The sequence below is a fragment of the Siphateles boraxobius genome, unplaced genomic scaffold (assembly GCF_051911475.1).
Source record: "Siphateles boraxobius isolate OS27281-9 unplaced genomic scaffold, OSU_SipBor_1 5, whole genome shotgun sequence".
NCBI classification, from domain to species: domain Eukaryota; kingdom Metazoa; phylum Chordata; class Actinopteri; order Cypriniformes; family Leuciscidae; genus Siphateles; species Siphateles boraxobius.
The window spans coordinates 21,095,515-21,121,730 of NW_027509141.1; the positions used below are offsets into that span (position 1 = coordinate 21,095,515).

The following is a 26,216-nucleotide window of genomic DNA, read 5'->3' on the forward strand; positions in this document are numbered from 1 at the left end:
CTCATTCTTTGACATTTTCCTTTTTAGGCTGTACAGACGCTTTTCTGCCATTTGCCTATTGCTCGGCATGTGCACATTTGCTTTCCTGAAAGGCAGTCTCAGACAGTAGTGACCATTTTCCAGTACTGCCTCCTTCGCCTTGTGTAGGAATGCCTTGTCCTCAACAGACATTTCAGCCTTTTCCTCCGCTGCATTTTCCTGGAAGTCCTGGTTGTACTGCGAGATTAGCAGCTTTTCCAGACTCGCAACGGAGATCCTATTGATGGTCACACTTCCTCCAGCACCAGCAGCACTTCTTAATGGCCCATTTACCATCCACCCTAAAACTGATCTAACTGCGTAAGGACCTCCATTTTGGCTATTTATTACCTCCCACGGTTCAAGTAGGTGTGGAGCATTCGTACCGATCAACAGTTCCACCTTTGAACTAATGGAGGGAATTGTGACCTTACCTAAGTACGCCCAATGCGCCAGGTCACTTTGCTTGGGGATGCTGCTATTGGTTACTGGCATGTTCTTTTGGGTCAAGGTGTCAGGAAGATGGAAGAATGTGTCGCTGTCCAATGCTGAAATCTCCAATCCTGATATGACATGAGCTGAGACTGAGGTTTCCTGACTCATGGTGCGCCAGAAGGATGTGTGTTCTCTTTCCTCTCAGATTGAGACGTGTCATGAGCTCCTCTGAGCAGGAAGTGGCAGAAGACCCAGGATCCAGCAGAGCGTACGTTTGTATGACATGGCTGCCCTTTGCTGCCTTGACATTCACTGGTACAATGGAGAGAACGCTCTCATGGTCTCCGGCCCCTATATGAGCACAAGACTTTGCTACGCTAACAACAGATGGACTGTCTGTTTCCTTGGTTGCAATGTGGAGGATGCTGGGATGATTTCGTTTGCACATGTTGCAGGTAAGATGCCTACTGCAGTCCTTGCTAATGTGCCCTGGGCAGAGACATCCATAGCAGATCCCCTTAGTTTTCAAAAAGCTTAGCTTGTCTCTATGGGCCTTCTTCATGAATTTTTGGCACAAATCTAGTGCATGTTTGGAGCTGTAAAGAGACACGATGGGTCGGCATTTGCTCCATTGGCAGGGGCCACACTAGTCACATAGATACTGCCAGAGCACTTGGACAGCCGTATTTTAACAGGAGCTTTCGCCTTTCCTTTAACAGCTGACTGATCTTGGAGATCTCCAAACATGGGGTCACCTGCTATGAGAGCTTGTTTTTCCATAAAAGAGACAAAGTCGACAATTCTTACCCTGCCTTGGCGTTGTTGCTGTAGCTCAAATGCCTTGTTGCGCCATTTTTCCCTGAGTTTGTAGGGCAACTTCACAGCAATGATTTTCATGGTGGATATCGTGTCCAGCTCCTCCATATATGACATCTCCTCCATTGCATTGCAGCAGCTCCTCAGGAACATGGAGTACTCCTGCAGGGACTTGGTATCCTGTGGTTTAATCTGAGGCCATGATATTGCCTTTTCCAAGTAGGCGCAAGAGATCTTATACTCATTGCCAAAGTTTTCCTTCAATAGTTTTAGTGCCTTTTGATATCCTCTATATGGTTCCATATATTCACAACTTTTAACTAGCCGCTGGGCTTGTCCCTTTGTGTACTTTATGTGAAATTGTAAACGATCTCTTTGGTTGTCAGTTTTGCTTTCAATCATGTTTTCAAAGCTATGAATAAATGACTTATATTCAAGGACCTCACCATCAAAGACCGGAATGCTGCCTTGTGGTAAGGTAGATGACAACTGTTGTTTCATGAGCAGTCTGGTCAGTTCATTTTGATTTTCCAACACTTTGATCATATGGCTGTCATGCAGCGAGCTGGGCGTACCTGTAGAGGGCGTTTGAGCCTGAGGCTGAAGCTGAGACTGTGGCAGTTGCCGAGGTGGCCATTGAGACTGCAGTTGAAGCTGAGGCCATGTTGGGGACTGAGACTGCGGCTGCAGTTGAAGCTGAGGCTGTGACTGAGGCCACAGTGGGGGCTGAAGCTGAGCCTGCGGTGCTGGGGGAGTTGTTGTAGTTGTAGTTGAGGCTGCAGTGGCTGTGGCTGCAGATAAGCTGGTAGCTGGGGCCTAGCCTGCGGTGGCTGTGGCAGTTGTTGTAGTTGGAGTTGAGGCTGCAGTGGCTGTGGCTGCAGATAAGCTGGTAGCTGGGGCCTAGCCTGCGGTGGCTGTGGAGGCGGCGGTTGAGGCTGAAGGGCCTGCTGTGGTCGAAGCTGAGGCTGCAGAGGCTTTAGCTGCAGATGAGCTTGGGGCAGTTGATAAGACTGAGGCTGCAGTGGCGCTTGTAGCTGAGGCTGAGATTCAGTTGTGGATGGCTGACTGGTGAACTGGGTAGACAGAGCATCTTGAACTAAACCAACAGCTGGCTGAATTTGAACTGAGGATATGTTTGAATCACCTCCATAGGGGAGACTAGGCAGTGTGGTGTACTGCCAGTCACTGCTGGTGGGCCTATTGGGTGATGTAGTCATGCTGTGATCTGGGTTAAGCAGAGGAACCTTAACATGAACAGTGTTTGCTTTGGATTTCACTGAAGGGGTTTCAAGAAAAGAAATTGTACTTTCTAGCTCTTCCATGTGTGCAGTTTGTGATGCTCCTCTATCCATTGATGTATGAGCTGTGTCTAAATCAAAAGGAATGGGACCATGTGTGTTCCTTTCAGCAGCCTTTAAATAGTTCATTTTTGCGTTTGATGGATCCAATTTTACGCTAAGCTCAAGTGCTTCCCTTTGCTTGCGCAGCAATAGTTCCTGCTCCTCAAGTGCATGCTTTTGCTGCAGTTTTGACGCTTCGACCAGTAAAGCTTCTCGGTCTGCCTCTGCATTGATGCGCAATGATCGAGTGGATGTGCGAGACCTGCCAGATGAAGCGCTGGACCTATGGGACTGTGCATCTACAAAATCAGACTCTGCCTGGGCTTTGTCGGGAACTAATGGGGCAGGTGCATGTGCTTCATTGGCAGACGAAGTCACTTCAATTGCGCCAGGGGAGCTAGAGTTTTCGACAGACTTAATCCATTCAAACACTTTATCAATGAAAGCAACAATATCTGCGAGCTTCGGTCTATACCAATTTTCCTCGTCTTCTATGCGTGTGGTTTCATCAAGCATATCCGCATATGATGCATGCAAGGCTTTGAATTCTTCAAAAAACTCATTAAACTTTGTCATATTTAGTTTAACATCATCAATACATTCACTGTCTGTCATTAAGTCAATCACGAAGTTAATTCTCCTGGTAATGTGAGACAGTTTTCCTTGCCTAGCTTTCCGCATACGAGTCACGGCTTCGTCCTCAATAGGCCTACTTGCAACAAGTGTCTCTGATTCATGTAATTGTTCGTTCATTGTTCAAAAAAATAAAGTTCCAAAAAGTCTCAAAAATAAGGATTTTTTTTTAAGGTAATTCAATGTTCAATACACGTATTTTCCTTTCAAACTTAAACAATAAACTGATTTGCCGCTTCAATTGCTTGGCCTTCAATCGGTTACAAAATTCGATAATTACAAAAAATCTTCTTCAAAAACACGAACAAAACTTCCTTTAGAACAATCCAGTGATTTTTGTCCAACGAAAAAGTTCTTAATTGTCTGGTATTTCGCCGTACATACCTTCAAAGAAGTGATTCCAATTCCTTTGTTCCGCTTTCGCGTGCACGCCGAGGTCCTATTTCCTTCTAACGCGCAATGTAGCGCTTTCTTCCTTGTCCAAGTTCCAAAGTTGTCCAAAAGAATCCCATGTCGCAGACGTTCTTGACTAATGTACTGGCCATAATAAAAAATGGATTCTGGCTTTTCCTGTAGCTTTATACATTTTTTCCCAGAGTTGAGAAGGCAGGTAATTCACAGTGTTTTGACTCGCACCCAATAATCCAACGAGATGGTTTTGTCCGAGAATATGCCGTTTTTTTTTTATTTTTATTACAAATAAAAATAAAATACAAACAAAAGATGCAATGAGATGCAAAAATGATAAGAGTTTAATTGCAAGACAATGTCAGCACAAGAGCAGCGTGTCAGGCAGGTGTTTGAGCGGGCGAGGTCAAGAACGGTCTCTCTGCGGCCTGCTCTCTCCTGTCATGCGCAGGTGGCATCTCTTTTATCCAGGTTGGGTGACACCAGTTACCACCTAAAGGGGGTGCACCCTCACAAAATGCACAAGAAAAAACAAAACATAAGAAACTTAAATGTGGCTCCTACAATAATTTTCAGTTAAAACTTGTGTATTATTTGAGCTCTAAATTTGTTCATGTCAATTTACAGTGATTTTAGGTTTTTAGACTGTATGTTGTTGTGGGAATGAAGTTTTCCAATTGTTTATAACTACACAGAAAATATTAGTAGGTGTTAAAATCATGTTAACACTCACATTGTTGTCGTCTTCTGGTTTTATTATTAAAACAGTATTTTTAAAACTTACAGCAGTGTTGTTATTGTTATCTAAAACTATATTTAAAATCATTTTTGTTAATTGAAATACAAGTATATATATTATAAAAAAATTGGCATAGAAACAATTATCTGTCAAAAAATAAATAGTAGATTTCACAAACAATTACACAAACAATTACAAAGAAATGGCAAATAAAATTGAATGTAATGTGAAATTGTAAAGTAGAAACACTGAAATAGTATCTTCTTGGAAAAATTTCTCCAATAATCTTTTTTTACAGTGTTGGTTGAAGTGCTAAAATTACAAAAAGTGCTAAAATTACAAAAACTAAACTGAAGAAAAAAAACAATTTAAGCAAAATAAAAAAATAGGCAAAGAAAACGAAAATGTAATATATATATATATATATATATATATATATATATATATATATATATAAATAAATAAATAAATATATATATATATATATATATATATATAATCATAACACTATGTTAGATTGACCCCATTCTCTTCTATTTGTAAGTGCCTAACTGTAACCCAAATTTTAGCTTTAAAAAACATCACAATTATGTTTGTGGTAGTAAAAATTATGCAGCAAGTGTCAGTACAATAGGAGTCAAAGTCTCAAGCATGTGTGTGGACATGTGTGTGTGATAGTGTGAACCAATGGAGCTCACATCATTGCACTTGATGCACACTCTCACATGAATAAGCACATGCTTGCCCAAACAAACAAGCACACAAACTAAGCCCCAAACACACTCGCCTCAAGCATGGCGAGAAGCTCTGGAGACCCACCCCCTCTCCTCTCATCCATTACAGCTGCATTCTCCTCTCCATCCCTCCGCTCTCACTTTCTCCCTGTCTCGCTCTTTCTCACATGCGCACACTGGTGTGACTATGAGCGGGTGAGTGTTACGATGCCGTGGCTTGTTTATCAAGCTTTCCCAGCTGTGTTCTGCAGGGCAAAGATGAAGAGCGCAGAGAGGAGAAGAGGGGGAGAAGATTACACCAACACAGACCCGCTGACTGCTTAGACACACAGCAACTCTGAGAGAGAGAGAGAGAGAGAGAGAGAGAGAGAGAGAGAGAGAGAGAGAGAGAGAGAGAGAGAGAGAGAGAGAGAGTGTGTGTGCGTGCGTGCGTGCGTGCGTGCGTGTGTGTGTGATTTGATTAGTAATGATTCATATTTTTAATGAGCTGTTATGTTATATTTTCAGATTTTATTATAATTTTAGTTTAAGTTGTAGGTTTTTTTAATATTTATTTTTAGCTTTAGTTTTTATTTCAGTTTTAGTTTTAGAAATGTTAGTATTAAAAAATTTAAATTTTTACATTTTCTTTCTTTCTTTCTTTCTTTCTGTTTTTCAAAGTCTGTGTCATCTAATATTTATTAGTTTTATATTTATTAATATTATTCTTAATATTATTCTTATTTTGTATTATTTAATGATTTTTAATATTTTTTTAGTATATATGCCATTAGTGTGTGTATATATATATATATATATATATATATATATATATATATATATATATATATACATATATATATATATACATATATATATATATATATATATATATATATATATATATATATATATATTATTCAGACTTAGCTGCATTTAATGCATGAAATGTGTACAATATATTATTATAATTTAGGAAAAAGGGCAGTTGTTAAAAATTGAAGATGGCAGAAAAAGAAAAGTACTGATTGGTATCTAGTGTACGTGACTTTAAACCAGCATAATTATATAGGGTTTGACTACTTGACTAGTTGTTCAGACAACCAACTAACCAACTAGTCGATTAGCATGTTGCACTATTGAGCTTATAGGAAAGTAGAAAAAAAGAACTAGAAACATTAGTACAGCAACTGAAAGAGAACTGCAGAATAGATGTGAACTCTGAAGAGCAACGTCATATTTGCACTAATTTTAAAAATGATTTTGTTGTTTTTGTCAGTGGATATAGATCAGAATGCACCTGTGTCACATTAAAGCATCCACTCATCTCTTATCCATGGGTGAACACACACACAACACACTCAACAGCGACGTGCCTGTTAACCTCTTCACTTTCAGCCCGTATTGAACTCTCAGCGTACTTCCTGAATGTTTCTAAATGCTGCTGAATGTAAACACACACACACACATGCATATATATACACATAAGTCCCCCCAACCTTTCCATCCCCCAACGGCTGCATTCATGCCACGCTTCATTCCAATGATTCCCACAGTATGTGGCAAGAGTAAAAATATCCCATGTTCTCGCACGGAAGCATCAGTCAATAGTTGCAAGATGTCAGACTGGCTAAAAACAGTGATTTAGCATTAACCAGGTAACCTGATGAACACAGAAAATGTTTAAGGGATTTAAATAAGTCTATAAATGGTACATGTGTGTCTTTCCCTTTACAGCTGGAACACAATTTCCAGCTCCCAGTCGTTCTTGCAAACTGCAACTATTGTTTTATGTGATAATCTGTGTTTAAATGAGAAGAACACCCATTGGATGGTCCCAGAGATCATTTCCGGTCTGTATATGCACTCAGGCATATACTGTACACACTCAGCCAGTGTGTATCTGGGCGCTCTTTGTATGCTTCACTGATCATAAGTAGGCACAAAATCTCATTTTATTTTTAAAACACTGTCCCCCCTTCTTTTCCTCAGTTGCTGTCTCCCTATGGAGTTTCCATGGCTACTTGATCACATGATATCACAAGCCCCTCCCCCTGCCCTGAGGTGACTGTCACAGCGGTTAGTCAGAATCGGCCACCGGACCAGGATACGATCCGACTGTATATTTGTTTGCGTATGTTTGTATGTAGGTTGGAGCTTATGTGTTGATACTGGTACCACTGGCTTTTGTCATAAACTAATCAAAAAACATGTAAAAGAACTGGTTCTTGAGATTTTTACAAAAATATGTTATAGTTTTACAGCAGTTGTTCTAATATTCATTATATTTTACTGGACTTTAAGTCACAACAAGATAGTGTGGTGTGATTCGGTTTAGCTCTTCAGTCTTTAATATGTTGTGTCTCATCCATGTGACAAAAAGGTGGGTCATGAAACCACTGCCTCATTCGAGATCGAAAAACGGAGAGGCAGCCAACCTTTCACACATGAATTTCTGCACATCTGCGCACAGGCAGCCAAAGCACATCTGCCCAAAGTCAGTCAACCTTTCCAGTGAACTGATGAACATCTAAAGTCAAAGAACATTTCTTCTGTGAATTTGTAAAACCCTCTACCATCCTGTCAGTCAACTTTACATCAATGAATCACCAGTCTGCTCAGTCTCAGCAGTCAAAAAACGTTTCAAATAAATCAACTGTATGAATTGACTTCATAAGGCTTCTTAGCCAAAAAAAAAAAAAAAAAGAATGTGTATAATTTTATGTAGTTTTTTTTTAAATACAATTTGTATTGTATTTGTCTGTAATATAATATAATATAATTAATATAATTAATATAATATAATATAATATAATATAATATAATATAATATAATATAATATAATATAATATAATATAATATAATATAATATTCCAGCATCCACCCAATCTTACACTGGACAAGCTTTTTGTAAAATGGATAACATAATATAAATGTCTTTTCTGACTGGCTGAAAGGTGAGCAATAAAACATTTAATGGGGTGGTTGATTATGATTTCACTTTTCTAACTTTAGTAAGTGTGTAATGTTGCTGTTTTAGCATAAACAACATCTGCAAAATGACGACATTCAAAGTTCAAAGCAAAGGGAGATATTTTCTTTTAAAGAAATTGCTTTTTAAGGACTACAAAAAACGGCCGGTAGGTGATGTTAGTGACATCACAAACCCTAAAATTTACATAAACCACGCCCCCGGAACATGGTTTATATATGATCTGACAGAATACACTAATCAATGACTAGAAGATAACTACACATAAGCATCATAAATTCATCAACTAACCATTCAGGAATGTTGTCTACATGTTTTCACTCCTTCTTGAGTCTCTCCATCTTTGTTTGAACATAAAAGGCTAAACGTTTTTGAAATTTTCAGTGTGTGTCTGTGTGAGGTAACTGAAGCTGCTAAGAATGAGCTCTTGAAGCTCCGCCCTCTGCGCCGGGAGCACCAGCTCATTTGCATTTAACAGGACACACACAAAAACTGTGTTTTTGCTCACCCTTAAAAATGGACAATTTTAACATGCTATATAAAAATATCTGTGGGGTATTTTCAGCTAAAACTTCACATACACACTCTGGGGACATCAGAGATTTATTTTACATCTTGTGAAACAGCCCTTTAATGCACAATAGTTCTAAGTCAGTTTAATCATTGTTCTATATTAATGCTTTCGTTGAAGCACACACAGAAACAGGAGCACAGAAACTTGTCAATGCTACCCGCGACTTTTAATAATAAATGAAATTCGCTACTGAATTGCCACATTACATTAATCGTAAGGAGGTTTTAACGTCTCTGTTTTTAAAAACAGCTTCATTGCCAAGTAGAGAGACACTCTGTACAGATGCAGGTAACTCACACACACACATTTCTCTCTCTTTGGCCATGTTTCCACCTGGTATTGGTCGATCGGATCACAAGTGGACGAGGAAGACACATACCCATTTACACCTGGTATTTTAATCCGTCTTTTTTGTCCACTTTCGATTACTTCGAAAAGTATGCGTTTTTACATAAACTTGCGCAATTTACATATGAACACGAAAAAACACAAAAGCATAAGTTTCTGCTCTGACAGCCGCAAGACCACGCTGAACGCTGTGAGTGCGTGTTTGAAATCAGGAATGGTGAGAGAACATTGTGCTTGGTACGTTTTTCCTCTTCAAACCAAACTTGGGTCTTCGGCCAGCAAAGTTTAAATCCCGGCCGTGTGGCTAGCACTCTTCTCCTAATGTTTACTCATTAGGTCAGTACAAAAGGCATCTTTATACCAGGTGTAAACAGAGCCTCTCTCTCTCTCTCTCTCTCCCTCTCTCTCTCTCTCTCTCTTTCTCTCGATCCAGCGATATGCTAATTTATTCATACAAATGTTTATTCTTTTTTTTTATTCATTTTATTCAATTTAGTCATACAAATGTACAAACGAATGAAAATTATAATCCTTCCAGTCAAATTTAGCACTGCAAACATCTATGACAGCTTTAACTTGTGGATGCTTGCAAAAGTCCATAGTATAAGCGGGATAATCCACGGGTAGCTGTATATTGTTGAAAGCACTCCTATATTATTATATTATATTATATTATTATATATCCATCCATACATTTATATATATCCATCCATCCAACCATTTATCCATGGTCCATAATACATAATTTTAATATGTGTCATTGGTCTCACTGAGTCATCTAATTTCAACAGCTTAATAATCGGTTAATTATCATGATTCACAAATAATTGCTTTTGAGAGACAGAGGGTGGGGAGAAAATATCAAGAGGCGGCTGTGCAGGAATCACTGTGTAAAAAAACTGGCAGAGAGGAAACTACAGAGGCAGAGACAAAACTAAAGACCTGCAGAGGGAGATACAGACAGAAACACACAGAGAAAAGCCACAGTGTGACCAAAAGTGATTAAGACTGCATGTTTCCCCAGTGATAAGCTTCCAAAAAAAATTTTTCAGAGAACACTTCATATGGAGAGCAGGGAGATTAATTTCCTCAGGAGAAGATGCATCGCATCCTCCAATCCCCCAGCATTCAATTGCAATAATTATCCAAAATGGCGCTGCCACTTATGCCTGCCTCACATTTGCATAGCTCAGAGCCGTTTATGGTTGGCATTGTAAATGTTTTAATTTTCTCCTCTCCATAAAGTTTGATGACGGAAAAAGGGACTGAGAGAACACTTGACCTTTTGACTTTGCAGTGAACAGTATATAGCACAGGGTATGCTTAGAAATACTTTTTTGATGTAATAAATAAAATATCTGCAAAATTAGAAGACATTGCTCACTTAAAAAAAAAAACAATAAAATATATATATATATATATATATATATATATATATATATGTATATATATATATATATATATATATATATATATATATATATATATATATATATATGTATATATATATATATATATATATATATATATATATATATATATATATATATATATATATTCTACGCTTAAGGGTTCTGTCAGGCGCTTGATATATATATAGCTATTTTATTTTATTCTATTCTATTCTATTCTATTCTATTCTATCCTATTCTATTCTATCATCTGGGGAACAGGTCATAACACAATAAATTAGCCATTTTAAATAGTTTTTTAAGGCAGACAAGACCACAATTGTTTTTCTTAGCACAGTGAATTAGGAGCTAACAAGTGCTCTGCACATAATATGTCTTGCCATATGGTAATGATAGCATCCCATATGAAAATACCATTTATATACAGTAAGTTTTGCTTTCTGTTAATCCTGTTGTTGTGCAAAGAACCTGATAATAGGGTACTAAAGCCGCATATTGCCACTAATAGTCCAGAAAGACTTGCAGATGGACACAAATACACTGTACAACTGGGCATGTCCTTATAGATCAGATACTTTCTGAGTCTCATCAACTAGATTATGTCAGAGCACCAGAGTGTGACACCATGGCAAGTCGAATGGCACACACTTCCCAGACCCACACTCATCAGATGGCCATGGGAAAACACATTTTAGCTTTTTTTCCCCCACACTAGACAATTAGTGGTAGAATAGTAATTTCTGGTTACACAGCACATCAAGTACAAGTATAAAACAAGTGACACATTATGCAAACAAACAAGTCCCAGTACATACTACATTATATATTGCATATACTGCACAAATATCAGCTTACCACAAGGAATACATATCAAAGCAAATGTATTTTGCTATGTATTTACACATATGCTTGTTTATGTAAAAACACATCAGCTCTCTTATGCATGGACAGATCATGTGCAGAAAGCAAAAAAACTGCAGTGATTTTACTTTAATGGTAAACCTTACTATCACAAGTTATACATTTACAATTTGCACTCAATTTGCGTAGACATGAATTTTGGAGGTCATCTTAAAATTGACTCATTTACATTTACCAATTTCCTCTTAATTGCAGTAAAAAACGAGTAAGAGCAGAACCCATGAAAAAAATTGACTGCTGGTGCATTATATAAACCCGAGCCCTTCGGTTCATTTATATGGGATCGATCATGTCATCAGCAAAATATGTCACTTACACTTATGAGGAGAAATTTACTTGTTTAAAATAAATGACACGATGCAAAACTTAGAAATGTAAGATATCCTTCTAACGTGCCCAATTCCGATATTAAGAAATGCCCAAATGGATTAAGGGTCCTATTATAAATATGGCTGTGGCATATAGCTACTAATTCAAAACTGACTACAACATATGAATGATGGTTAAAAAAAGAAAAGAAAACGATAGTAAAAATCACTCTCTCCCCTACACATGCCTGGACCAAGTTAATTGAGCCTACTGAGGAAAGTAAAGGAAAGAGAGTTTGAGAAAGGTGAGAGGAAAAACGCGTGCTTTACGCACACTTACCCATTCCAGAACGCGGATGAATCCCAGAGGTAATTTAAGAACTCGGAATGTCCCAAGTGACACAATCTGTAGTAATAACAATGAACATGATCAATAACGTCATTTGATGCAGTTTGATTAGGCACATTTCAGTCGACTAAATTTTAAGCACTTGTCGTGATTTTCAATAGATATTGTCAAATGCACAAACATTAACATATTTCCTACCTGGTTAGCGGAATCCATTTTCTTGTTGGAGAGAAAAGTGCGTGTAAGTAGGATAGGTCAAGACCAAAACAACGCTTAATGAGTGATGTGCCAGAGTCGCGAGCGCAGAGCAGGGAATCGGCTGTAATCGCGCCTTCGTACGGAAAGTGCCGAGTGACTTCGGCATTAATCGTTTCTCGAAACGAAAAGAGCCGAGAGCCGGTTAATTACTCCTCCACAACAAAAAAGCAGAGCAACTACCCTCGTCATAAATCTCTCCATAACAGGGCACGAGCCGAGTGTCTTCAGCAAAAACCTCTCCTCTTGACGGAAAGAGCCGAGTGTGTTCGGCATTGAGAGACAATCTGGAGCTCCGTGGAGACAGACGCTGATTGAATTTAACAAAATAAACCGTGGCCATAATGTTTTTCTCTATCGGACGATGTTATCAAATTACAATTTATTTGCACTATAAAATGTTGTTTTGTCAGTCCAAAATACGTTTGCTGACTGGGAATCAGATATTGACAGAATATTTCTTTGCTATAGTAAGTTAAGTGGGAAATGTTTCCTCTCAAACTCAGCAGATAGCATTGACAAGATAAACCCATTCTCTAATTGTCTAGCATGACTATTACATTTGGTTGTGTTCAGTTTACCATTCAGCATATTGTAGGCGTAATTCTATGTCCAGTGACATTTCCTTAAAGCTCATTCAAGTGTGTGGAAACAGTAGGCTAAAGATTCCAACACAGCTACATTACATAATCATGATCTCCTTTAACTTGACCAAGTAGGCCAGGCAAAGCATCAAGATAATAACATGAAAATATGCATGGAGATGTTATGCATCTATAGATGCATAGTTTGAGTTTGCTTGGGTTTACAAACCCATTTTTTGAGAATTTAAAAAAGAGAAGAGCAACTCTGTTCAGTGCATTCTGAATGTAGGCTATCCATTCATTAATTCATGAGGTATAGTATTAGGCTATTTGTCACCATGTATACTGTACACTGCACAAAGATAAACAGCTGGAATCAAGTCATCGATGGATTTTTTGTTTTGTTTGTTTGTTTGCTTGCAACACACACACACACACACACACACACACACACACACACACACACACACACACACACACACACACACACACACACACACACACACACACACACACACACACACACACACACACACACACACACACACACACACACACACACACACACCATACTGCTGAAGGGACCTAAAGCAGTCACAGAGAAGGAGGGAAAAAAAGACTTCAGGAAGTGTGAGTGTCAGAATGAAGCCTACAGGGACCTTAGCCCCAAAGGTTAATTTTTTATTTTTTTAGGCACTGTTCATTTAAATTTCACTGTGTATTAGTGGGTATTAGATCTGTGTTTGCCTGTAAGTCCAAGGTCAAGTCTACCCCGATCACGGTTCTTTCACTTATTATGAGCAAGAGCCCAAACATGCACACACCTGATGCCATCTCAGTTGCCCTCGACTTCTCCAGCACAAAGGACTCTCAGAATCAGCAAACATGAAATGTCACAGAACTGTGGTATTGTTTTTTCTATGCATACGTTTTGGTGATACTTAAGTAACACTATTCCAGGTGCATCACACGTCACAGACAGGTGTCCACACTCATCTCACCCTGAGACAGCACAACATCTGGATTCAGATCGCTTTAGGGAAAAATGGAGGACAATTGGACTTACAATACAATATTCAGCAAGGTATTTTTTTTAATACTTTTATTCTGCAAAAGGATGGGTTAAATTTCTCAAAAGTGAAAGTAAAGACATTCATGATGTTACAAAAGATTTCAAATAAATGCTTTTTTTTGGAGCTAACTGAAAAAAAATGCATAATTTCAACTGATTCAACATTTATAATAATAATAATAAAATGTTTCTTGAGCATCAAATCAGCATATTAGAATGATTTCTTTAAGGATCGTGTGACACTGAAGTCTGGGGTAATGATGCTGAAAATCCAGCTTTGCCAACATAAAATATATTAAAATAGAAAATAGTTATTTTTAAGTTGTAATAATATTTCACAATATTATTGTTTTACTGTATTTTGACCGAATAAATGCAGCCTTGGTGAGCATAAGAGACTTCTTTCAAAAATCTTACTGATTCCAAACGTTTAATCAGTAATGTATATAACCTTCTCATAGGACCCAGAAAAAAGTGCTGGCAAAAAAACAGTATAGGCTATGTAAAAGTAAATAGCAATCACATAATCTAAAACTCATTTACAGCAATGCACGATTGTATGATTAAGCTTTAAATAATTAACATGCAGGATATTATTATAAACATTTGAGTTTTTTTTTTTTTTTACAAACCTTCAGGATCTAACCAATATATATTTTCAGTAAGTATCACCGGGGCGCTAAAGGGACCCTTGGCGCTATTTTTTTAACGCCTTTTTTCATATCACATATTTTAGTAATCACCATAGGTATCATTCGAAAGCTTACGACCTTTATCCTGTGAAAACCGTTTTGAAATTGGACGTTGCTTTACCATGGAAAAGCGGCTCCTCTACTAGTGGGCGGTGTCATGTTTCATATTACAAAATTTATTTTAACTTTATAAAGACCTTTTCTCATCTTGACAAAACACATATCATCGGAAAGGCCTGAGTCTTGAGGTTCCTAATTTTGTGATAGAAGTGATATTTGGACCGAAATTTATTAATTTGTTACAGGAGAATGCATCAAATCAAAATTCAATGGAATGTGAGTGAACCTGGTGGCTATTTTTGGTACAGTGCCTAAACAATTTCTCATAGGAACATTTGTGATATCAACTTCAAATTTGGAAAACAACTTCAGCCTTGGCTTTGATTTTATAATTTTATAGTAAAAAAATATTTTGTAAAATGTGTATTACATTTTGTAATTTGTGTTAACGTTGGAGGATTTGAACGTGAAAAACGGAGTGTAGGTCTACTGATGTATTTCGCGGTTAAAACAACATTCCTTCTTATGTTCTTTCATGTTTATTTGATGCTATAAATTAACTAGAAGGAAGGAAGAGATAATCGGTTCACGGGCAGCTTTAAGAGGCTCTACAGCGATCTGTCAAGACACCTTAAAGAGCCACAAAACGGTATTTTTTGTTTAAATTTCTTTTAAAAAATGACCAAATTTGAAAGTTGAGACTTTGTTACATATCAAAAAGTAACCTAGTCTGTCCTGTCTGTCCTGTCTGTCAGCACGTTGTCAGTGTCCTCTTTGCTCCACAATGTATTTTTCACTGCGAGAACATGTGTGGTGTGAGAGCAGTGTGGCTTGTCGGACATAGCAAAAGGTAAAGGTGTGGTATGTAATTCTCTTTTTTGTCAATTTTTTCAAAATAACTTGAAATCCTATTCCTAACCCACTTACAGCCACTGAGTTAGAAGCACTGAAATGAAAATTAAGCAATTTAATCATCTGTGGAACGGGCAGGACTCGAAAAACTCCAGCCAATCATTTCCAAGACCACCTAGAATCATTGGACAGTAAGTTCGTCAAAGCCGGTTATATGATTAGTAGTAAATCGTAATTACAATCTCTCGCGCATCTGAGTTTTCGCTCGTGCATGATTGCGCGTTCATGTTCCTCGAATGGGTAGAGCTATGGTAGAGTCAGAGCCAGCCTTGGACACTCAAAAAAATGATTCAAGCCCTTCTTAGAGGTGAAACATTTAAATCTAATTTGCTTTATTTAAATAAATCTATTTAAGATCATATGTGTAAATATATTTAATTGGTTTAACTAAAAAATTATTAATAGCTCCACTCAAAAAAAATATTCATTGGATGAACTCAATTAAGTTGTGGGCAGGATTTCCATCCAATAAATATATGTAGCCCCAACTCAATCTGAGTACATCCATTCAACAGAATGTAAATCAGTTAGCCTAACTCATTTGTAATAAATAGATGCAAAAGAATATAAACGAGAGAGGCTAGCTTATTTTTAACAAATACTTATCACTAACCAGAATGACTTTATTTCTGTCAGGCGTCTACAAATGTTTTATTGAGAATTAACAGGGGTTTAACTCTATGTTTTCCATTTGAAGTCACCATAACAGTGATCAATGATTCCATTAGTTGGGCTCTTAACTCTTATTATATCTATTGTCTTTTTTTGCTGCTGTGACAGTGTGTTTGTTAAACACATTTGGAGCAACAAAGAAAGCTAAAGTGAAATGAGATCAGCTGATGATGGTTAATGGTTGATGGTTTTATAATCATCATGAACCAGACTGATTCACTGAGGTATTTTAATCTAACAATTATGTTTTTTTCACAACAAACCTTGTGACTGCAGCATGAGATCAAGCATTATTATAACAATAAGTTTGAAAACTTTAAAGAACATGAGCACAAAAAATCAGTTTCTGATGACACACACAGACATCAACAATCAGCGTATGAATCTCAACAATGGTGACAATCACAAATATTTAGATAAACAGATTAATTCAGAACATCACTGAAAAGCTACTAATTCACAACAAACACAACAGCAAAAAATAAAAGCAAATATTTAGAATCAAAGAAAATTATAGGACAGTTCAGCTGCATAATTTATTCATGTTGCAATGCATGCTGGGAGTTTTGTACTATGGTGGTACCCAGCATGCATTGCAGCAAAGTACTTTTGATTGTCACCATTGTTGAGATTCATACGCTGATTGTTGATGTCTGTGTGTGTCATCAGAGACAGACTTTTTGTGCTCATGTTCGTTAAAGTCTTCAAACTTAGTGTTATAATATTCCTTGATCTCATGCTGCAGTAACACAAGGTATGTGTTGTGAAAAAAAACGTGAAAACATAATGGTTAGATTATAAAAACCTCAGTAAATCATTCTGTTTCATAATGATTATAAAACCATCAACAGGTAACCATCATCAGCTGATCTCATTTCACTTTAGCTTACTTTGCTGCTCCAAATGTGTTTAACAAACACACTGTCACAGCAGCCTAAAAAGACAATAGATATAATAAGAGTTAAGAGCCCAACTAATGGAAACACTAATCACTGTTATGGTAACTTTAAATGGAAAACATAGTTATAAACCCCTGTTAATTTTCAATAAAACTTTTGTAGACATCTGACAGAAATAAAGTCAGTCTGGATAGTAATAAGTATTTGATAGAAATAAGTTAATCAAGTCACTCATTTATATTCTTTTGCATCTATTTGATACAAATGAGTTAGGTTAACTAATTTACATTCTGTTGAATGGATGTACTCAGTTTGAGTTGGGGCTACATATATTTATTGGATGGAAATCCTGCCCACAACTTAATTGAGTTCATCCAATGAATTATTTTTTTGAGTGGAGGAAAGAAGGTAGGACCATTTGAATTGTGTATTTTCAAAATCTGCCGGTCGTTTTCCAAATCACATACCCCACCTTTAACTAAAGGGGTCGGGTCTTTGCGAACGGTCAAATGCGCTTTTGTTAGATTTGCATTAATGTAATGCACTTTATCGATGTTCATTTCAGGGTTGCTGTGTTCTGTTAGAGCACACAGTAAAAAAAAAAAAAATGTCATGGTCAATAAGTCATGACAACATATGTTTTTACATTACTTCAACTCATCAAAATTAAGCCATTTTAAACTTTATTTTTTAAGTTATACGAGATTCAACTAATTCTTAAGTCAGTTTAATGCAATTTAGCCTAAGTTGAAATGACATACACAGTCAAGTTGATTGTCCTTAAAAATTTAAGGCAGCACGTTTTTTGTTTTGTTTTTGTTTACAGTGCGATTGCACAAATAATAAAAAAATACATTGAAGGCACTGTAGGTCGCTTTGGATAAAGGTGCCTAAATGGTAATTTAATTAATAGCAATAGCGCATACTGTATATTCACAATAATTTCAAGCACTTGTTGTATACTATATAATACATAAATGATGTTACATAACACCCTTTTACTATGCTGCAATGCCGCCTCAGGTTCAGCAATAATAATTTAATGTGTGGTGGCATGGTGCCACTCGTCACTCCTGATTTCTCTGCCTGGGAAGAGGCTAGATGTGGCATGACTGGCATCTGGAGTAAAGCGCTGCACTATAGCACAGACACAAGCCTCGGGAATCCACACGCATGATAGAGCGACCTGGGGAACAATCAACATCATTCTGTTTCACACCGCTGCTCGTTCGCCAAGGAATCATGGCAGTGGCCAAGACAGTCACTTAACCTGCACTGAGAGTCTGAGAGGCACAGAGCAGCTCTCAGAACAATTACGACATAGCTGGATCTCTTCCTCCATTTGTGCCAACAGTTGCCATACTGAATAAGCCTGCAGTAAATCCGGTTCAGTCCGCATCCAGACGCAGCGCACCTAAGGGTTCTGAGGATGAATGGGAAGAGAAGGAAAAGCCATGTAAAGTGAGGATGTAGTTCTTTCCATGCTGGTTAACTGGTGGGTCACATGCTTGCTAATTAAATCATAACCATATAGCAACCTGAATATGCTTGTCTACTTTTAAAAGGAGGAAACAAACTCTTGTATCTTTTTTGTGTCAAATGATGTCAGTAAAAAAGCTAGCAACATTAAGGTCATGGGTTCAATTCCCAGGAAACACATACTGAAAAAAATGTATACTTTGATGTAAGTTTATATACAGTAGTGGCTACAGTGATGTCTGGCCTAGGAAAATTGATATCTTCAACCTTTATTCAAATATTATTAAAAAAAATGTGTTAAAGAGTTTGTAAGCATATTGTGTAGTTGCACTTGGTGTCAGTTGTTTTATTTGTGATAATGCAATGAAACATGTTTTGGCCAGGCTGTCATACAAAGAAATGATCAACACATGCAAAAACAAGACAGAACCAATGAAATCTTAAAAACTGATTATGTTCTAGTGAATGCATTCTTTTTCCTGTAACCTTTTAGTTTTTCTATCATGTATATATATATTTTTGCTAAATAAAACCGGTAGCTGTAGTTTACCCTTTTTTGACAAATGAATTTAGTCATATAAATACCTTAACCTAGTTTATAGTGTTTTGTTCTTCCCTTATGTTTAAAATATTTTACAAAATGAAAATATTTTCCTCATATTTTGATTGTTTAATCGAACTTTAGGGTCATTAAAAACAAAAATCCCCTCTGGACATCACTTTTGTGTTGGTCACTATACTGTATGTTCCACATGTAACAATTACACTTGTTCTACAGCATAACACAGTAATATACTTATAACAATAAGAGTCCCAATATTTCCACAAAATCTTGCTTAATTTACAGAACAGTTATTAAACCAAAAAGAAATTGTATATACAGCAGTCACTTTTTTAGTCACAATTGAGAGACTTTTTTGCGGGGGATAGACCTTTCTTTCTTTATTTTGGATATTTGCCCTCTTTTACTTGTACATTTGATCTTTCCTTCCTTATTTCTCCCTTTCTGTCTGTACGCCTTTCTTTCTTTTGCATATTTTCCCTATTTGCTTGTACATTTGACATTTCTTTCTTTTGTATCCTATTTGCCCTCCTTAGCTTTTACATTTGCTGTTCATTTAGTTTTGAATAAGAATTTATGACTAGCTAACTATGTTATTTCAAAACCATTAAAATATATCAAAAAGTCTGCAAATTATTGTATATTTTTTGGGAGAACTGAGACGGAGAATTTTATGGGACTGAATGAACCTTTAGTGTAGAGCTGCAGTGTTAACCCTCAGGCTGTTTCTGAATGAGCACTTCCTCTTTTGAATTTCAGATATTTTTGACAACCATCTATATTTAAATATAGGAGATGGTGCAAACCTTTTAATGTTCTATTTTCACACCAGGCTTCTAAACCAATCACCATGCTCATACCAAAACACAAAGGAAGGGAAATACGCTTAAACGGGCCTATAAAAGACAAAACGTGAGATTCTAGAATTGTTCGGTGTAAAATGCATTATCCCTGCTCTTATTCTGCTGCACCACTAATCTGGCGGAAATAATCAGGATTAAAAATTTGCATTCCGGGGGTGAAATGAGCACAAATGAGAGAAACCAAATATAATGAGCAGCCTCACAGATACAATTAATGTAGCTGCCGCTACGATTTGCTCTTTTTTGTTAACAGACAATAAAATAAATAAATAATGCAGCTGACTGTTGTTAATGTGCGTGTCTACACAATGCGTGCAGTCTATCATGATGCATCATAACGAGAGACGAACACGCGCTCGCAGATGATATTTGAACAATTGCAGATGTCAGACTGGTGCGACACAGACAATCATCCTCGGCCTCGGGCATCCCGAGCTGGAGTGTTGCAGTACCTTCACCCTGTTATCAGTGGTCAGCAGCAGACCGTTTCGGAGGGCGTCCGGAACATTTGAATCCATGACAACACGTTTAGCAAATAGGTTGCTTAGCAACTAATCCAATGAGAGCTGAGCGGCCTATCAGTAGTGACAGCGTTAGCCAATTAACAGATACTTGCTCTGAATATGCTTTCCTACATGGAATTTGCTCTCTGAGCTACAATGCTGATGTAAAATATGTCTGACAGGCTTTAGATGACAAAAGTAAGCTTTGTTTTATTACCTACGCAAGCAGGGTAACAGACAAAAAGTTGCTGCCTTAAATTTTGAAATACAATCAACTTGGTTGTTTTTTCAACTTAAATTTCATTAAAGTGACTTTAATCTTCTACAATTTATATAAACAAATATTTTGATGAGTTAAAGCATTGTAAAAACACATGTTGTCAATTTATTGATCATATTTTTCTTACAGCGTGATTGTCGTAGAAGACAATTTAGTATAGGCTAATGTGGGAATAACGGATATATATGGTACATATGTATGCAAGTTTCTGATTTTATTGTGATGTGTGTGATTGTAACTTTAGACTAGGACTATAAAGTATAAAGTTGGTCCTTCTAGAAGTGCACTCTTCAAAATGAACAATAGATGGCTCCCTTTTATTACAGTAGGCTATAATATATGAACAAAAACATCCTCAGCTTTCATTAAGAATTGTTTCTTTTTATGCAAATGATTTGGATCAGATGGATTATTACAATTAAACACCGTAGAATTATAGTTTTCTTAAAAAACATTCAGTAGAATTGATACTTTTTTTCAATAAGGATGCATTAAATTGATCAAAAATGACAGTAAAGACATTTATAATGTTACAAAAGATTTGTTTCTAATAAATGCTCTTGTATCATGGTTTTCACAAAAATATTAAGCAGCTGGTTCCAATGCTGATGATAATGATAAATGTTTCTTAAGCACTAAATCGGCATTTTTCTATGTAATGGCTGCTGAAATTTCAGCTTAAGCACACTAGAATAAATTACATTTTAAATATATTAAAATACAAAAGTTATTTAAAATTGTAATAATATTTCACAATATTCATTTGTATTTTTGATCAAGTAAATGCAGCTTTGGTGACTGAGCATCAGATACTTCTTTCAAAAACTTTTTTTTTTAAATTTCACTGACCAAAATGTTTTATCGGTAATGCAAAATTAGTTATTATTTGAAATAACTTGAATATAATTTTTGGTGTGTCTAATAATGTCTTGTACAAATTATACACTTACACAATTCAAACCTTGTCTAAATAGAATGAATGGGACTATTTCGGTCTGTGACCAAAATTGCATTATACAAATATGCTGCACAAAGTTAAAAGAACAAACTCACCCAAACTCTGCTGTGCTAGAACTATGACTGATGTCCTGCTTAACAGACAAACTCAAAACTCAACAATGCATTGCAATGACAGTAGAAGCTTTGGGATTTCAACTAGAATGTGCTTAAAAAGTACATTTCATGTGAATACAATATAATTGTGCAACAATAAAACATGACACGGCTAAACAAATCCATCTTCTGAATGTTCTGATAAATATAAACTTGTCAAAATTAAATGGAATTTGTATATATGGGCCTTTCTATTTAGTTTTGCACAACTCAAAACAACACGCAGAGCAAATCAACACATAGCCTAACTGTTATCATTCCGTAAGTCACATTTCTTCCTTTGGCATTCCATTCCTTTTCTGCTTTGACAGCAATGAAGGAGGATGGCTGTCCAAAAGGGAACACTGTTTTTATCCAATTAAAAACTGGGACAGAATCCAGACATACTGGCACCATCATGGTCAACAGTGCTTTTGGTAAATATTCTGTTTCCATTTTTTCATTTCATTTACAAAACCATGTTTTTTCAATCACAAAACCATTACTTTACTTTTTCAAAAGCAAACCCTAACAAGAAAGGATGAGACATGTTAAATGTTAAGATGAAGAAGTTCAATCTATATTTATTATTTTATTTTAACTTTTTGTCATTCAAAATATCACTTTTTGTAAAATAAACAAAAATGCAACAGGAACGCTAAAACTTCAAGGCTAAACTTATCATTCAGACTACCATTCAAGAGTATTTACACAACAGAATAGATGCTATTTAAGTGTAATGATCATCACATCATATTAATATACAGTCTTACTGGTTAAAAAAAAAGAGGTAGGGTCAACTGCTTTCCATGATCGAATAAGATTATGACAATAGTTAGTGTACACCGTTATTTAACCCACTGCACATCTCATTCAGCATCAGCATACAGATGTCAAAAGTGACTAAGCTTAACAGCAAAAAACACAAGGCAACAGCAAAAAAGAAAACAAAGAACTGAACATAATTCTTATGCGAGTCACTTGAGTGCATAGGGAAGGATGAGCGTGATACAATATTAAAGGACAATATTGAAGGGATAGGTTCACCCAAAAATTCTGTCATATTTACTCACTCAAGTTGTATGAACTTCTTTATTCTGCTGAACACAAAAGAAGATATTTTTTTAACACAAAAGAAGAATGTGGGTAACCGAATGGTTGATGGTCCCCATTGGCTTCCATAGTATGAAAAAAAAAGAAAGAAAAAAGCTATGGAAGTTAATGAGGTCCATCAACTGTTTGTTTACCGACACTCTTCAAAATATCTTATTTTGTGTTCAGCAGAAGACAGAAATTCATACAGGTTTGGAACAAACATGAGAGTGAGTAAATGATGACTACATTTTCATTTTTGGGTGAACTATCCCTTTAAAGTGTGACAAATGATGGGAGGAAAAGACAAAGCAAGAATGAGTGACTGGCATTGAGGTCCGAGTGGTTTTTAAGGCACCATCAGCAGCTGTATGGAGACAGAACACTTTGAAGTGTTCGTATGATGTATTCCGTGCATCTCAGATGGAAGTCTAAAACCAACTCCACATAAATCACATTAAAAGTATTATCAGGAAAACTTTCGATTCTTTTCTATGCAGCATTTACTCCATTAAGAGTGTAATCATAACATCAGGATCAATTTACCATCCTATCAAACTCCAGGGAAGACACTTCTCCATTTCTTCAAACAAAAATTATTCTGAAATGTCAGGAAGCAACTTTAAGGGAGTTACGTAACAGCAAGAAGACAAAGCTGGTGGCTTTAAGTCTGTATCTATATGTTGAACACAACATGGAAATAGCTAAAAAACTATTTTTGTAAAGTAAAAAAAATGCTTCTTTGCTATATTGGCATTATGGGCATCTTCAAAAATTATTAAAAGATTGTTAAACAGATTAAATGCATTTTTAGTGTACGTCCCATCAGAAACCAGAATCATGTGCTGGTACAGAAGCCCAGATGCGATCATTAGATCACTTCAAATTAAGTTTCCTTCAATTATCAATATACTCTCAGGCGATCCTTTAACAACATTACAATCAACCGAATACAAACCCTGCTGTCAGTATACTGCTAAAACATATTCATGCTAAAGCACCAAAGACATTTGGCATCTCTAAGTGTGGTGAAAATAAAGGAGGGACTAATAAAAAATAAAAATGTGTCCAACAAATACAAACCTTAAGGGTTGCCTCAAAAGTCTAAAAGTCAGATATGATATGTAATTGTTTAGTGTATTAGCAGCAGTGTTCTGCTATACTCGTGCACTGATGGAATAGGTCAGTGGTTGGTCTGTGAGCGGCAGTGTTGAGAACAGTGTGCATTCTGTGTTTATTAATGCACGCCATTCATTATGTGCTTCTGGTGGATGTCCAGAGTAGTGCCGTCCTCTTTGTTGTGCTGGGAAGGGCTCACGTCATCCTCCCAAAGCTGAGCAGCTTTACGGATCTCATCCAGAGTGTACTCCTGCAGGATGGTCCCGTTTTCAAACACTGTCACCAACATGTCCTACAAAAGAAGACCGTTTATTAAATAAGGATCACCAAATTAGGGGAATATCACCATATATGAAATTAATCTGCAACTTCCTTACAAATGTTTGCATTTATAATTTCACATACAAAACCATTCAAAAGTTGTGGGTCAGTATAAAGACGTATATATGTATGCATTAGGTTAAAATAATTGTTTTATTTCAAATTTATTCAGTTCTTTGAAATTTCTACATAAAATAAATACTAAACTAAAATTATGGTTTCCACAAAACTTAAAAATTCCAAAAAAACATTAAGCAGGACAACTGTGTTTTGATAATTTTAAATGTTTCTTGAGCAGCAAATCATCATATTAGAATGATTTCTGAAGGATCATGTGACACTGAAGACTGGAGTAATGATACTGAATATTCAGCTTTGCCATCACAGGAATAAATCCAATTAAAAATATATTTAAATGGACAACAATAATTTTGAATTGTAATATTTCACAGTGTTTGTACTGTATTTTTGATCAAATAAATTAAACCTGTTCATAGAAGTAAAAGCAATTTTTAAAGTTACCATATTTAAATCATCATTATTTGGGAAAATTATTTGGCAATGATTTTGCGTTCTCTCAAATGTTTTGCATTCTCCTGAGAAACTTTGGATTCGCTCGCATTGCCAGATAATTTTTTCTCCCATCTAATTTTTTTCTTCTAATTCACAATGTCCCCTCTAGGGGCTCCGTAAAAAAATGGCACAGTATGTTCATATGAAAAAATATTTTTCTTAAACATCAGGTGGGTTAAACAATGGGTTAAAAGCCAGATGTAGCTAAGAGCAGGTACAATGAAAACAATAGTAACATTTAAATTAACTAGTTTTATTCAAGTCTAAATATTAATTAACATCACTGTATCAACTTAAATGCATTAGTTTATACCAAGAAAAGTACTTTATTTGGGTTAAATCTAAGTGGCAACTTTCCGGTCTCTCTCTTGAATCCAACACGGAAGTGGATTAAACTGCAATTCATCGCCTGGCCGCTAGAGACAGGCTCCAAAAGAGAGTCAATCCCATTGACCCCCCATATTAATATGCCCAACTTTACAGCAGAAAAATATGTTTACAGCCTGGTACATAAAGTGGTTTTGGTCTACATAGCTAATTTTGCCCTTCATGACAACTGTGAGGGGAGTGATTTTTTTTTAATTTATAACTCATCCTTTTAAATTATATTAAGCCTTAAAAGTTCTGCATAATTATGGGCGTGGCCACTTGAATGACAGGTGGATTGCCGCTGAGGTCACTACTGGCCGTTTGCCTGCTGTCTGTTAGCCGTCACATCACCTCAGCTAATCCCGCCTCTTTAAGCCCATTGCACACTGAGTCCGAAATTTTCGTATGCGTTTTTTCGTATTCGTGATTCGGTGGCTCTGAATTGTCAAAACACCATTCAAACTGCTTGCTACGGATGCGAAAAACGCAGAAAATTGAACCCGATCCGATTTTTTTTATGATGGACGAAAGTTTCGTAGAAAGTGTGCAAGCGTGATTGACATAATGTGAGGTCGAATTTTTTTTTTAACATGCGAAAATTTCGGATGAGAATTTCGGACTCAGTGGCCTTTAGCCATTTTTGGTTATCCGGGAGTGACGCACGGTGAAGCGTTAACAAGATGGCGACGGCCGGCTCCGCCCACTTTGGGCTTCAAAAATGCTCTTCAGAAACCTTTGATTGACGTCACGGACACAACTATTAAGTAGAAATAACTCTTTTAGGTAACAATTGGACTTTGCCACTTTTTA

At 36.5% G+C, this 26,216-nt stretch overlaps 2 protein-coding genes across 2 annotated transcripts in view; both read right to left on the bottom strand.

The window, feature by feature from the left end:
• Positions 1-12,361, bottom strand: part of synpra (synaptoporin a) — a 42,757-nt gene extending 30,396 nt beyond the window's left edge. The window contains exons 1-2 of the mRNA XM_077203250.1: positions 12,206-12,361; positions 11,999-12,064 (exon numbers count right to left, since the gene is read on the bottom strand). Coding sequence (XP_077059365.1) covers positions 11,999-12,064; positions 12,206-12,223 — 84 coding nt within the window. The 5' untranslated portion in view covers positions 12,224-12,361. The remainder of the gene's footprint in view (positions 1-11,998; positions 12,065-12,205) is intronic.
• A 10,122-nt stretch (positions 12,362-22,483) lies between these two features.
• The window catches only part of nampt2 (nicotinamide phosphoribosyltransferase 2), a 33,086-nt gene continuing 29,353 nt past the window's right edge, over positions 22,484-26,216 (bottom strand). The window contains exon 11 of the mRNA XM_077203246.1: positions 22,484-24,435. Within this exon, the coding sequence (XP_077059361.1) occupies positions 24,262-24,435 (174 nt within the window). The 3' untranslated portion in view covers positions 22,484-24,261. The remainder of the gene's footprint in view (positions 24,436-26,216) is intronic.